The 12,806-nt window shown below is 47.1% G+C and overlaps 1 protein-coding gene across 1 annotated transcript; it reads left to right on the top strand.

Moving 5' to 3' along the window:
• The first annotated feature begins 3,347 nt into the window (after positions 1-3,347).
• Positions 3,348-7,393, top strand: LOC102863077 (cationic trypsin-3-like). The gene is made up of 5 exons (XM_006887171.1): positions 3,348-3,387; positions 5,141-5,300; positions 5,839-6,092; positions 6,614-6,750; positions 7,244-7,393. Exons 1-5 carry the CDS (start codon positions 3,348-3,350, stop codon positions 7,391-7,393), a joined length of 741 nt encoding a protein of 246 aa, XP_006887233.1.
• The last annotated feature ends 5,413 nt before the right edge of the window (positions 7,394-12,806 follow it).

Raw genomic sequence — 12,806 nt, 5'->3', positions numbered from 1 at the left:
GCAGATGAGGAGTTCCTCCTCCTGCTCATTCTAGGCCCTGGCACTGCCTGAATTACCATCCCTGACTCGCAGCAATGGGTGAGTGACAGTTCTCTGCCTGGACAACTATTCATTCAGTGATTACTGAGGACTCATATTTCTCCAAGTTCAAGGCACTTTCTCATCGCCCTGGCCTTAGAAGGGAGCTGATGGTCTGGTCTGTAGGGAGTTGTGCTGTAACACACAGCTGGTGCTTCTTGGGTTCAAATCCACCAGGGACTGTGAAGGAAAGGTGACAATCTCCTCCCACGTGATTTACAGCCTTCTGAAAGCCCGGAGGTTCCAGCTCAGCTCAACAGCAGCGAGGGGGTTAGTTAGAGCCTTGAAGGTGCAGCCCTTTGTCCATCTTTCTGCCTTAGAGACAGAGTTCTCAGCCGGGGCTGATCTCGCCTCCTAGGGCCCACTCGACAGTGTCCAGAGATGTTTACAGTCATCACAATTTGGTGGCAGGAAATATCATGCACATCTAAGTGCCACGGCTGCTATATTGCACAGGATATTTCTTTCCAAAGAGAATTGCCTGGTCCAGTGGGTCAATCCTGCTGAGTTGAGAAGCTCTGCTTTAGAGCTAGTCATCTTCACGGCAGCAAACCAAGAAAGAAATGGAAGCACCCTCCAGGGCCATGCTTCACTGAGAGAAAGCAGAATCCCGCAGGGCGTTTCAGCCATGCTGTGCAGCGGCTGTGCTGTGCACATCGTCTCTGGCTCACAGAGCCTAGGCTGTGTCTACCTAGAGACCATTCTCACCGAGGCTTGCCCATTCAGGGTGCTGCTGCCATATTCCATTCATCTTGGCAAGTCTTGCTCCAGGGATCTGCCCCTTGTGTCCCCGGGAGCCGGACATCCTTGGAGTTAGCTCTTACTTGGCAGAGTTCAAATTCTTTTCCTGAGGTGGTGTGTAGTATCAGAGCAGAGACATCAACTCTGAAATAAGGCTGCTTGGACTTTATTGAGTTTGAACCTTAATAGCAGTGAAAAGGTAAGGAAAATACTTCCGAACTTCCCCAAGGCTCACCCTCTCTAACCTTCAAAGGTTGGAAATGACAGCAGAGTGGTTGAAGGATGGGTGTGAGGGGGGAAGGGAGTCATGTGTGTCGACCACTCAGCACGCCGCCTGACAGAAAGCCTGCTGTCCATTTCACACGCTCCCCCCTCTGCTCGGGAGTCCATGGTGCCTTGTGCACTAGCTGGTGGGACTCTGACTAGGTAGTGGTCCTAGGATTAGGCAGTCTCCTCCTGTGTGATTTACTGCCTCTGAAAACCCACTGGAGGGTCAGCTATGACCTGACAGCACACAACATCATCATGTCCCAAGAGGCAACATTACCATCAATGAAGGCAGACAAGGTAGACCTGGTCAAGGAATTCCTGTTGCTTGAGTCGACAACAATCACTACAGTGTCAGCGCTCCAGAACTCAAAAGACACTGTGCACAGAGGAACTCTATTGCCAAGAACCTCTCCAAACTGTCAACGAACAAGGATGTCAGTTAGGAGACGAAGGTGCACCGGATGCAAGTTATGATATTTTCAAATACATCTTATGGAAGGTGGATGAAGAGAAAGGAAGGCCAGAAAAATGAAGCCTTTGAAGTGTGCTTTTGTTGAAGAGCACTGAAGAGCCTTCAGAACGGCACAAAACGGAAAACATCTCTCTTGGAGGAAGTTTGACCAGGGAGCTCTGTAGAGGCGGTGATGGTGAAACTTCGTATCCTGTGCTTTGGGCGTGCTGTCAGATGGATCGAATTCTTGGGAAAAGACACAGTACTGGGAAAGACGGAGGGTTAGAGAAGGAATGGAAGAACTTCACTGAGATAAGTCGACGCAGAGCCTGTAACAACAGAGACATCAGAGACGGTGAGGGAGATGCAGGGTAGCACAAAGTGAAATCAGTTGTTCCTAAAGTTGCAATGGGTTATAAATGGACCTGGCAGCATCCAGCCACAAGAACAAATCATGTCATCAATGGAAATATATCCTGCTAAGGACCTCATCTAAAATGCCAAAGAGCAAGGATGTCACTTTGAGGACTAAGGTGTGCCTGCCCCACACCAGCGCATTTCTAATTCATGTGCATATGGAAGGTGGACAATAAATAAGGAAGACCAGTGAAGAGCTTATGCCTCTGAATTGTGGTGTTGGGGTTATCATGGACTTTAATAAAATAACCAAGTCTAAGAAGAAATAGAATAAGAGTTCTCCTTATAGATAAGGAGTCTGAAACGGTCTCATATATTATGGGCATCTTATCCAAAGGGACCAGACCCTGGGAAAGGGCACCACACTTAGAAAAGCAAAAAGTTATCAAAATAGAGGAAGCCCCTCAGTGAGATGGGCTGGCACAGCGATGACACAGTGTACTCAGCACAGCAGAGATTAGGAGGGCGGGACACAGCACCATGAGGTTGCTGGGAGTCAGAGCTGAACCAATGGCGTCTATCATGCCTCAACTTTGTCATCTGTACATTGGGGTCAATAGAAGCTCTCTTGTGAGGTTGTTGAAGTCTTCTGTGGCACAAAGCTTAAACATGTGGCTAAAATGGAAAGAACTGGTGGTTGAAGTCCACTAAGGGGCACCTCCGGAGAACTCTGGGGAATCTGAGTCAGGAAAGCCGTGAGTGCAGCTCTGCTCTGACACACACGGGTCACCAAGCTGGAGCTGACTCAAATGCAATCCAAAGGCAGTCTGCAGGGTTTGCAGAAGGATTTCTAAATGGACGCAGGCAGGGGAGCTGGAAGATGCCTGACACAGAGAGCTCCAGACAAACGCAGTTGCTGTCTTCTTCCTTCCTCTTCTGCTCTAGTGTCCTCTCAAATGAGCACATAGTTCTCTTTTTTTCCCAGAGGATCAAATTGTTCTTGCAGGTGGTAAAAATTTCAAAAGACCTGAATTACCACAAGAAAAAAGTATTAATTGTCAGAAATCAACCAACAATGCAGGGTGGGAGACAGCCCCTCAGCTGGAAGTCCCAGGCAGGGCAGCCTAGTACCTACCCTTTTGTCTGGGAACCAGGGCACCTGTAGCCTCACCTCAACTTACTTCTCTCTGTGGAGAACAGGTCCCACCAGGTGGCCCCATTCGTTGATTCCCATAACCTTTAGAAAAACTGGACATGCATTGATTACACACGATGTGGAATAATTCCCCATCTGGCACATATTTGAATTCTAAATTTGGATTTGTGAGTTTCCAGGGGAATCACGTTCTGGCTCCCACGACCATGGGTGTTAAGGACCAACCTGGAGGTATAAATACCTGTCTGGGAGACACCTTCCTCCAGTTCCCCAGCCCTGATCCAGTGAGCAACCATGAAGACCTTAATCATCCTCGCTCTCTTGGGAGCTGCAGGTGAGTCATTTCAGGGGATCAGACAGTGTCTGTCACAGGTGTCTGTGTTGCAGGAGACAATGGCCATTAAACACAGCCTCTGTGGTCAAGGATCCTGGCGTGTCATAACAGAAGGGTCCCCTAGATAAACTTGTGCTTTCTCAGCCCTCACTTGGGGTACAAGTGCTGCATGCAGGTCACAGGGTTACCAGATGGAAGCTGAGCTGGATTAAAACTTCAAAGGCCAAGTCGAAGTTGGGAAAAAGGGAAGTGAGGAAAGGGAGTCCACCGTGCCCCCAAGGATGAGTGTTAGTAGACAGTAATAGCACTGACAGCACTAGATAAGAGCGTTGGCCACCGGCCGCCTCCAGGTCGTGGCACACAGCAGAACCATACTCCATGGCGAGGTCAGCGACTGAGCGGTCAGAAGCGGATCAGCAGCTGCTTCTTCCAAGGTGGACTCGAGATACCACTTTTTTCACTTAGTAGTTATGTAATTAACCTTTTGCATCAGAAATTTTTGCTAAGTTCTTGCTCCTTGAAGTGTCTACTAGTTTCAGGGCCCAAGTCTCTCTGTGAATGAGCTAAGGAACTTTATGAAAAAGAGACATTTTTAGTTTCTCCTCAAAAACTGTCTTTCTTGGCCTGGGGCAGGGGGAAGGGGAAGAGATACATTATACATCACAAATAAAACTCTGGGCTTGTGGGCAAATGTGCATCATTGCCAGTGAAGCATTCCTGGTATGAGATAGTATGTTGTTCTAATCATGAAAAGAATTGGAGAAAGAAACTTGATTTCTATTTTAGATGACTAAACTTTGTACTAGAGAAACAGAATGCTAAATATTCCCAACGTAGGCAAATGTGCACTTAGTACATCGATTTAGATACCCAAGACGCTTTTCCTAAAACGACTTTAAAGCACTTCAGAAATTGTTGTTGTTGATTGCTGTTGAGCTGAGCACAAATTATAGCAACCCGATGAATGAAAGAACTGAAGTCTTTCTACAACTATCGTCGTTTCTCCAAGTTAATAGAGTTTCCAGAGACAAGTAGGGCTTGTATAAATAATCAAACAGTAAGGGGGGGGGAATCACAGAGTAGCAAGCAATTGTGATGAATTTGGGGGTCACTCTTTGCAATTCTTCTGCATTCATCTCATTGATAAGTGTTGTGAGGATGGGGTCACTGGGGAAGTGGGAAGTGGAGGAGAGAGCCCCGACAGTATTTTATGACATAGCTTTCTGAAACTTTACACTTTTTAAAACAAGAAAAAAAGTTTGGAGAACAAAACTGCAAAACTTCTCTTTTCCCTCCAGGCCAGAGTATCATCAAATGACTTCTAAGGGGCCATGTCCCTATACCTCTGTGGACTTCCCCCCCAAATAAAAAGGCCTGTAATAGTGCAGAGCTTTAGTGATGACTTTCGTTTGTTTGTTGTGCTGTGAGGGGAAAAAAAGAATGCTTTGTGTCTTGAGGTAGTTGTGTGAGGGATCTGTGATACTGTGCATCTGGGCCACATGTCAGAACAACTCACAACCAGCTTTACCGTACAGGAAATAGAAATACTTCATCATAATATAGGTACCAAAGTGAAGAGGTGTACCAAAGATATAGAACAGTGAGATTTTAAAAAACCAATGCCTGCTTTCTCGTTAAGCAGGATAGGAAAACATTTCCTGCGCTTTTCTAGTTATCCTGCAAGAAATCGAATGTTGGGTACAGACTTTTCTAGAAGGGTCTAACAAATAGCTACCAACTTTCTCCCCATCAGCCGCTTTCTCCACTGATGATGATGACAAGATCGTCGGGGGCTACACCTGCCAGGCCAACTCTGTGCCTTACCAGGTGTCCCTGAACTCCGGCTACCACTTCTGCGGCGGCTCCCTCATCAACAGCCAGTGGGTGGTGTCCGCAGCTCACTGCTACAAGTCGTAAGTACTTGTGCTTGGTGAGAAATAATGCATCGCACAGTCTTGGCAGAACTGAGAAGCCATTTAGAGAAAGGCCTGAGGGGTGAACCGCTAAGCTTCTAAGAGTCCACAGAGCTCAGGCAATGGACAGTAGAGCACAGAAAACACATACATGCATTTCAGGCACAATTTTAAAAACACACCTGACTGCGCATACCACCTCTGATGCTTGTCTCATTTCCCTGAAATAATCAATAATCTAACAGGAGAGAGGACAAATTCTGTCCAGCCGACCATCAGTGTCCTTTCCTCTCCAAGTCCTTATCAAGGCCAGTCTCGTGCTGTCCCACACGTGTCTGCTCCAGCAAGGGGGGAAGTTGGGAGGCTGTGCTTGTGTCACTCTAGGGACAAAATTAAAGTCACGATGTCCACCTGGGTGTGCGTCACCCTGAGAGTGAAACGCAAGTGCCATGCCATCTCTACTTGTGGTCACCACAGTGAAGGGGGACACAGAGGGACTCCAAGAAGGTAACTGACAGCTGTTCAATCGTTTAACCAGCCGAATCCAGGTGCGTCTCGGAGAACACAACATTGAGGTCCTGGAGGGCAACGAGCAGTTCATCAACTCAGCCAAGGTCATCCGCCACCCCCAGTACAGCTCTTCCAAACTTGACAATGACATTATGCTCATCAAGCTGAACACTCCAGCTACCATCAGCTCTCGCGTGTCCACCATCTCTCTGCCAACTTCCTGTGCTGCTACTGGCACCCAGTGCCTCATCTCTGGCTGGGGCAACACCCTGAGCAGTGGCAGTAAGTGACCCCACCTGAAATTGCCCAGAGTGAAAGTCCTAGGGGGCAGGCTGCTGGGGGTCAGTTAGACCAGGCTGTCACTCAACACACATTCCCGCAGGACTATCAGTGGGCGGACGGAGGCCTAGAATAAAGTCACGGAATGAATGAGGTCCGTTTGCTGGGAACAAACAGAAGACACACAACAATAATGACCCGTAATAAAGATGCCAAAGTGGTCAATAAAGGATGATTAGCGAAGCTGAGAGAAGGAGAACTGGTCAAGAAACAGAACAGAGACCGCAGGGTTGGTCCTGCCTGCAGCGCAGACCTACCGGAGAGTCGGTCCTGAGGTCTGTGCTCACCGAGGATCCTGTCTGAGAGACAACAGCTTGCAGACAGAATCTTCCGGGAGAGTGTTGTTTCCTCAAGTAGAAGCCACTGCAGTTTGAGAGGAAGCGTAGTGAGTGTTGGGAAGGAGTGGGAAGGAGTTCCAGGATCCTGTGGGTAATCTCCTTCTGTTTTCCCCTCGTGCCCACCAGCCAACTACCCTGAGCTGCTGCAGTGTCTGAAGGCACCTGTCCTCTCTGACGCCCAGTGCAAGGCAGCCTACCCAGGCCAGATCACCAGCAACATGATCTGCCTGGGCTTCCTGGAGGGCGGCAAGGACTCTTGCCAGGTTCGGCTCTCTCTTCCTTCTCCTCCCAGCTCTGCCTTCCCTCGTCACATCTTTTCCCACTTTTCTGTAAGGAGGACTCTTTCTAAGAAATGAGGGACAGCTGTAGTGCATCGCAGGCTTTCTTTAGATGAGTATTAATGGGGAAGCCACTCAGCGCGAGCTGTTTCAGGGGGCCCTTTGCAGGTGCACTGTGGACGGAGGAAGCCTGCGGAAGGAGCAGGGCTACGTGGCCGAGGTGGTATCTCCCTCATCATCGCCCTAGGCCTTAGAGGCCAACTGCTCCTGACAGAGAGGAGACTAGAAGCAGGGGAGGAAGGGTGGAGGTGGAGCCTGGAGACTGAAGGTTGGGTTTCTAGAGCAAACAGAAGGCGCTTTGTGGAGGAGTGCAGTCTGGGAAGCTGGTCCCATGGAAAGGGAGGTCTGTGCGGGGCCATCCTCCCACCTCCACCTGGACCCAAGTGTCACTCCTGACTGTCCCTTCCCTCTTTCTCAGGGTGACTCTGGTGGCCCCGTGGTCTGCAATGGGCAGCTCCAGGGCATCGTCTCCTGGGGCTACGGCTGTGCTCAGAAGGGAAAACCTGGTGTCTACACCAAGGTGTGCAACTACGTGAACTGGATTACTCAGACCATTGCTGCCAACTAGACACCTCCCCTGGACCTCCAGGACCTCCTCCTCCTCAGGGTCAGCCTCTTATTCCTCTCCTGACTGAATGAAATATCAAAATAAAATATTCCATTATATATCATGTTTGTACAACAGAAATTCTTGCTTTAATTTCTTTGGTTTGGTTCTCTAGAGAAGTAAATGCAATCAAACACTTGTTGTTATTGTGTGGTTCTGACAAGTCAGCTCTTCCCCATAGTGGTCGTGATCCTGTGGTCATCAGGGGTGAGCCTCGCCAGTTTTGGGGACATGTCAACTTCCCTTCAGCAGCTCCACTCTGCTTATTTGCTTGAGCCCGTAGTTATAATCACTGTCGTCACCCGTTTTGTTGAGTATCTTCCTCACTTCCTCTGTCCCTGCACCTTTCCCAGAATGCTATCTTTTTCCAAGGACTGGTCCCTCCTGAAATTACACCCCAAGTATGTGCACTGACATTTGTCCTTTGCTCCCTTGTTGGAGCACCCTGGCGAGCTTCCTCTAAGACAGACTTGTTTATTCACTTGGCAGTTCATGGATATTCAGACACAGCACTACAAGTTAAAAACACTGACTTCTGTCATTGTTCAACTCTCAGATGCAGTGGAAGCATTTGAAGAAACTATGGCGTAGATCAGGCTCACCTAAGTCTTTAAGCGGACATCGTTGCTCTTTAACACTGTAGAGGGCCCTTGACAGCAGATTTCCTAATGCAGCTATCATGGGCATTGATTGTAGATCCAAGTGAAAGGAAATCATTTAGAAATTAAATCCTTTTTATGTTGTTGTTGTTGTTGTTGTTCTGTGGGACTCATAGCAACCCTATGTACAACCACCCTAAAACCTACTCTGTCCTATGCCAATCTTATTGTCTCTGATACTCCTACCCCCATTACCTCAGTCACTGAATCAATCCACCCCATCAAGGATCTTCCTTTCTTATCGTGTCCCTCCACCCTCCCAAGCATGATGTCCCACTCCAAGGACTGGTCCCTCCTTGCAGTATGTCCAAAGTGTGTCAGACGAAGCTTCAGAATCCTTGCCTCCATGGAGCAGCCTGGTTTCATCCTCTCTAGGATGAACCTGTTTGTTCTCCTAGCAGTCCATGGTATGTTTAGTACTCTTCTCCAACACCACAGCTCAAAGGCATCAATTCTCCTATCATCCCTAATCATTGTCCAGCTTTCTGATGCATAGCAAGTAATTGCAAAAACTATGGCCTGGATCAGGTGCACCTTAGTCTCCAGACTGACATCGTAGCTCTTCAGTGCTTTGGAGAGGTCTCTGACAGCAGACTTTCTCAATGCAATTCATCTTTTCATTTCTTGGCTGCTGGTAACAAGAATGTTGGTTGTGGAGCCAAGCAAACTGAAGCTGTTGACAATCTCAGTCTCCTCACCATCTATCATGATCCTGCCAATCATCTCAGTGGTGAGAATCTTTGTTTTCTGGATATTGAGCTTCAATCCATATTGAAGGCTGCAGTCCTTGACCTTCTGTAGCAAGTGCTTCCGGTTCTCCTCAGTTTCAGCAAGCAGGGTTGCGTCATCTACATAACAGATTATTGATGAGTATACCTCCAAACCTGATGCCATGTCCAGCCTCACAGATGATCTGTTCTGCAAAAAGATTAAAAGGTATGGAGATAGGGCACATCCCTGTTGTACACCCTTCCCAATATTGAACCGTGCAGTGTTTCTTTGCTCTGATGACTGTCTCCTGGTGCAAGCATAGCAAGTTTTTATTAACAAGAAGGGCTTCCCTTAATTCACTCAACTTACTTTTTTTCAATATTAAATGGGATAAGATGTTCAATAAGCCCATGTGTTTGTTAGTTTACAGTCTAGTCCAGTTTTGGCTTCTGAGTGCAAATGCTTGCTTATATTTGTATTTTAGTAGGCCAAAGTCAAATTATTACCTATTTTTAAAAGGTAACTATGTTTGAAATACTTTTATCATTAGGACATTACAACTTTTCTAGTACAATTTACAGAAATTACACAAAACAACTTTAACAAACCACAGTATTGAGCAATGTTTTTTGTTTAGCTGAAATGTTCATTTCAGTTGTAAAAACCACCTCTAGGTACAAAAATAATCAGAAACCTTATTGGATTTTACTTGCTTTTACAAATATCCTACAAAATCTTAAGCTAAATATTATTTTCAATATAAAACCCCAATAATTTTTTAATAACTTCGCACCCAGTCTCATTAGGTCTCTCTAACTAGGGAACCAGCCTAGTTCACACATTAAGTGTCATTAACAAATAGAGATCTAACCAATCACTTTGTAACAGGAACAAGGCAACCAACAGTTTCAATCATTGGAGACTTTAGTGCTGACACATTAGTGTCTCTGCTACAAAGTATGAGAGCAAATACAGTTATTGGATTGCTTTCTGACTGTAGCTGTGGCCACCCCAACAAGGATTTTACCTAAAGGAAAGCTACAGAACGATTCAATCAGGTACAATCAGCCTTAACTGGGGCCAATCATTCTGAGTCCCCCCGCCCCCGCTTTCTTTATTTTCCCCCACCACTTCCTACACCCTGCACCGGTGCTGTATTATTAAAAACATTAGATGCCTGCAGTTTATGCTTCAGATCAAGAGAGTGTTTTAGTAATTTTCAACAACGTACAGCTCTTGTGTAGAAAAAAAAGTTTTGTGGTGACAGTTGCATTAAAAAAGTCATACTATTTAAGCAACGTGACACATCAGGTATTAGCAATCACAGAGCTAAACTTTCATTAAAATTAATAATCAAAAGCAACTATATTTTAAAACTTTTTATTTTAGGTATACACAGAACTCTATTCAACATAAGGCTGAGTTGTCAAGTGCCGTCAGGGCAGTTCGGCCTCCTAGACACCCAGCACAGAGCAGAAGATCTTGTTGTCTGGTTCTAGCCGTGCTCAGCGCCCATTGCAGCAGCCCTGTGTCCGTGAATCACCTTGAGGGCTTTCCATTTTCTGCTCACTCTTTGTTTTACCGAGTGTGACATGTAAGGAGTGCCTTTTAACAAGAGGGGCTCATCTGGCACTGTGTGCACTGTGTCCACTGTGTCAGAAAGTGATCCATTGCTATTCACAAAGGTTTCCGTGACCAGTTGTCTCAGCTGTAGACCTCCCAGTCCTTCTTCCTGGTCCACCTGAGGCTGCGTGCTCTACTGAGCCTCGTGAAACACCAGTGAAGTCATTTCTAGCATCACCAGACACACAGGCCACCAGAGCACAGCAGAGACCTGAATACTAGGATTCAGGCGCACATCAACCTACCGGTGAGTGAGTTAGAACTGAGGGGGCGGGAGAGGGAAGGCCAACAGTGTGTATTTGAGAATCCAGCCAGTGAGGGGTGGGAACTCCTTGGTTTGAGAGCTCAGGAGCCCTGACAAAGTCTGAGCAATGGTGAGGAGATTGCATGGCACTGCTGCGTGCAGATGTGCTGTCCAGGGCTACGGAAGGACAGAGGCGTGGGCGTGGGTGTTCAGAGTGTCCTCCTGACATTTCTGCCTTTCCATTATCATGGGCACTGAAAATTGTTCCCTTCCCGATCGTACTCCACCCTCTCCATGCTCCGACCCCTTATGTCGTTTCCCTTGCCCTGAATCAGATCACTCCAGGTGTCCAAAGGGAGAGGAACCTCATGACATGTTCAATGGAGCACACAGGACTCATGTGCAGGAAACCACACTATGAGGGTGTGTGTGTGTCTGAGTTACAGTCACTGTGTTGTGTCCTCTTGTTTCCTCATCATCTTTTTTTCCGGCCAAACATGACATTATAACGTGAGTGCATGTCAGGATGTGAGGCTCATCGAGCACTATCTAACACAATGTTCTGCTACTGTTTCTAAAGTTTTCAGGCACTAATTCAGTAAAGCTTCATGTCCCTCTGCCGGTCTGTCTTAGTCTGCACGCCCTGTAGAAACACCAGTGGAAGATCCCTGGGGCAAGGTGGGCAGAGAGGGAGGTCGGATGATCAGGAGCATGGTCTGTGACACACTCCAGAAAATGCACAAGAGAGCAAAAGATACCGTTCCAGCCAAGATCTTCACTACTGTAAACGGCTTACTGCCTCTGTAAACTAGTTTACACTTGTACCACTGCTTTGGGTTTTTGTAGTTTAAATTAGTCCATTATCAGTGGTAAACTTTGGGGGTTCAAATGGTGGGAGGAGGAGTTTAGGTTCTCCTCACATATATGTACGTGTCCCTGTCAGCAGACAGTACTTGTACAAACAGGAAGGTAAGTGAAGACTTAGAGATGCATGAAAGCCTGTGGTATTGTGTACGTAGGAGTGCCCTGGTCACTTAGCTCCAGGTGCTTTGAAGAGGAAGGAGCGGGATAGTCTCTGCACCACAGTAGCGGTGCCAATAACTTAGGAATAAGGACAGGGGTTACTGTCAGCATGCCACAAAGCTAACTAGCTAGTCAGTTTTTAATGATCTGTGTTTTAATGTCATCATCTCTTTAAAGATGTGATGGCAACAGAAAGTTCGAACCTAATTCGCCTCGATATGCTCAGTGTTGAGGGTCTCCGGTGTCCGGTCAGTGGGGAATTGCACGGATTACCCTAAGTTGATGCCACTCTGGCAGTTAGAAAGTCACCAGCTCCCCGGGAGAACGATGAGCCCCCTGGGACTCACATTCTCAGAACACCCACTGGAGGGTCAGTGCTGAGCTGGTTCCAACTCAAATACAATGAGCTAGAGGTTTGAGTTTGTCCTTAATGTCGGAGTCTGACAGATCACAGTCCTGGGATAAAACTGTGTCCCCCTCAAATTCTGTGCTGTGATTGAGTTTTGAAGTTGTTTCTCCTCACAAAATGAGAAAGGAGAACTGAAGGCATCTTACTGAAGAAGTGCAAATACCTCACCTCCCCTTGCTTCTGACTCCTCTCTTCATAAGAAACGACTCTAGGAAATCAATAGCAACTGTTTACTCTAGTTACACACAGGTGCTCCTCAAAGGCCCCACCTGTTCTCCACTGAAGAGTCTCTTTATTCTAATAAAGCTATACCTCTTCTTCACTACATGGCTCTCCTATTCCCTGGTCGATTGATGTCTTTGTTTCTTCAAAATTCTCTGACTTTGTAGACATTGTTTATGTCCAGCACCCAGCGAACACCAGGAAAGGACCACTCGCAGGCAGGGGTATGGTACATAGGGTAATACTTTATTTAGAATTTGCAAGGAAGGAAGCTTAGGTACCCATTGGGGGATGGACCGTGTAAAGGTCCTGGAGGTCCAGGGAAGGTGTCTAGTTGGCAGCAATGGTCTGAGTAATCCAGTTCACGTAGTTGCACACCTTGGTGTAGACACCAGGTTTTCCCTTCTGAGCACAGCCGTAGCCCCAGGAGACGATGCCCTGGAGCTGCCCATTGCAGACCACGGGGCCACCAGAGTCACCCTG

The sequence above is a fragment of the Elephantulus edwardii genome, unplaced genomic scaffold, assembly GCF_000299155.1.
Source record: "Elephantulus edwardii isolate Elephantulus edwardi_28Jun2011 unplaced genomic scaffold, EleEdw1.0 scaffold00055, whole genome shotgun sequence".
Lineage (NCBI taxonomy): Eukaryota > Metazoa > Chordata > Mammalia > Macroscelidea > Macroscelididae > Elephantulus > Elephantulus edwardii.
The sequence above is the reverse complement of the archived record's forward strand: the minus strand, read 5'-3'. Positions and strand labels throughout refer to the sequence as shown.